Genomic DNA, 1,544 nt, shown 5'->3' on the forward strand with positions numbered 1-1,544 from the left:
TATTTCCATATATATGGAAATTCTGGTGCATCACAATAAGTGGGATAGCCATCCTGGGTAGTTAAGATGGTCTACCTTTGTGAGGTTCTACAGTTTATTATGGGTTCTGGCTCCTACTCTTTGGTACCTCCAGTGGTACTTTATTACTTAGAATATACTGCATTATACTGTTCCATTAAGTCATAAGATTTGCATAAGAAAATCTCACCTGGGCCTGAAGTCTACAAAAGAAAGTGATTTGTGCCTTCTTTATTCAGGTTTATAATAAAAATAGCAAACAATAGCAGCAACAAACACCTGACAGGCAATAAAGAGCTCAGATCCAAGCAAAACCTAGCATAAAAGTAGTTTATTCCTAAAAACATTTCTCTTCAAAGAGAAATGGTGGCTGCCTTGCTTTCCTCACCACCAGTACAGCTGAGATCATTCTTGAGTCCCCCTCCCCCACCGAGACAGGAGTATTTTGTAAGCTGTGCTGCTTATTCTAACCTAAACCCATTCTGTCCCAGGTATTCTGCAGTGCCTTGTAAAACAGAAGACAAGGACTTTTCTCTGAATCTGGGTCTACTAGACTTTGGTGCATCCTATCTGCTTGTTATTACTAATGTAAGTAAAGGACAAGGACTCTGTAGCAAGACAGGATTGGGACTTATTTCTAGTGTAAGGTAATAGGTTACTACAATGACTTTAGAAAGCCCACCCTCTCTACAAGGGGTCTGAAAGGAGATAGCCATCAGCAGCAGGCAAAGAGTACTGGGGAATGGGAGACACAATTTGTCTTGAGCCATCACGATGTGATCACATAGCTTGTTCCAGTCTGATTGTAACTCTAAGAAACCAAAGATTACTACACAAAATTATTTATGTCTTTTTGGCTGGCTCGGAGTTTCCTATTAAAAGATAAAGAGTGGATAAGAAGAAGGAACATTTCTAGAAATGTGATGAGAGCTCAATCTATAAAATTTTATATATTTCCCTGGTTAGTGAATTTAATTGGCTTGATCCTTGTGATTATTTTTGTAGTAGGTTTATTGAGATATAATCCATATGCCATGTAATTCAGCCAATTAAATCATACAAAGGTTTTAAATATATTAGTATATTCAATATATGTTGAGATGTATATACTATGCATAGAGAAATAACATGCAAGAATACATAGTCAATAGTTATTAATATATTTACATAGTTGTGCAATTTTGGAACATGTTTCATCACCTTGAATTAAAAAAATCAGACCCCCAAAATTCAAAGACTCAATCCAAAAGTGGGCATCTGAGATGAATACACACTTCTCAGATGAAGAAATACAAACAGCAAATAAATAAATAAATGAATGTTCAACATCATTAGTCATTTGAGAAATTCAAATTAAAACAGCACTGAGAGTCCATCTCACTCCAGAAAGAATGGCTATAATCAAAAAGTCAACCAATAACAAATGCTGGCAGGGTTGTTCAGAAAAAGGAATGATTCTCCACTGTTGGTGGGAGTGTAGACTGGTACAACCACCATGCAAATCAGTGTGGAGATTCCTTACAAAA

The 1,544-nt window shown here is 36.4% G+C and overlaps 1 protein-coding gene across 3 annotated transcripts in view; it reads left to right on the top strand.

Annotated features, from left to right (window-relative positions):
* Slc15a2 (solute carrier family 15 (oligopeptide transporter), member 2) overlaps positions 1-1,544 on the top strand; it is a 33,948-nt gene that overhangs the window by 24,842 nt on the left and 7,562 nt on the right. For all 3 annotated transcript variants that reach the window (XM_013515100.1, XM_013515099.1, XM_005386496.2), the window contains one exon: positions 510-606. In XM_013515100.1, the coding sequence (XP_013370554.1) occupies positions 510-606 (97 nt within the window). The remainder of the gene's footprint in view (positions 1-509; positions 607-1,544) is intronic.

This window comes from Chinchilla lanigera, unplaced genomic scaffold (genome assembly GCF_000276665.1).
Source record: "Chinchilla lanigera isolate Chin_1 unplaced genomic scaffold, ChiLan1.0 scaffold00026, whole genome shotgun sequence".
NCBI classification, from domain to species: Eukaryota; Metazoa; Chordata; class Mammalia; order Rodentia; family Chinchillidae; genus Chinchilla; species Chinchilla lanigera.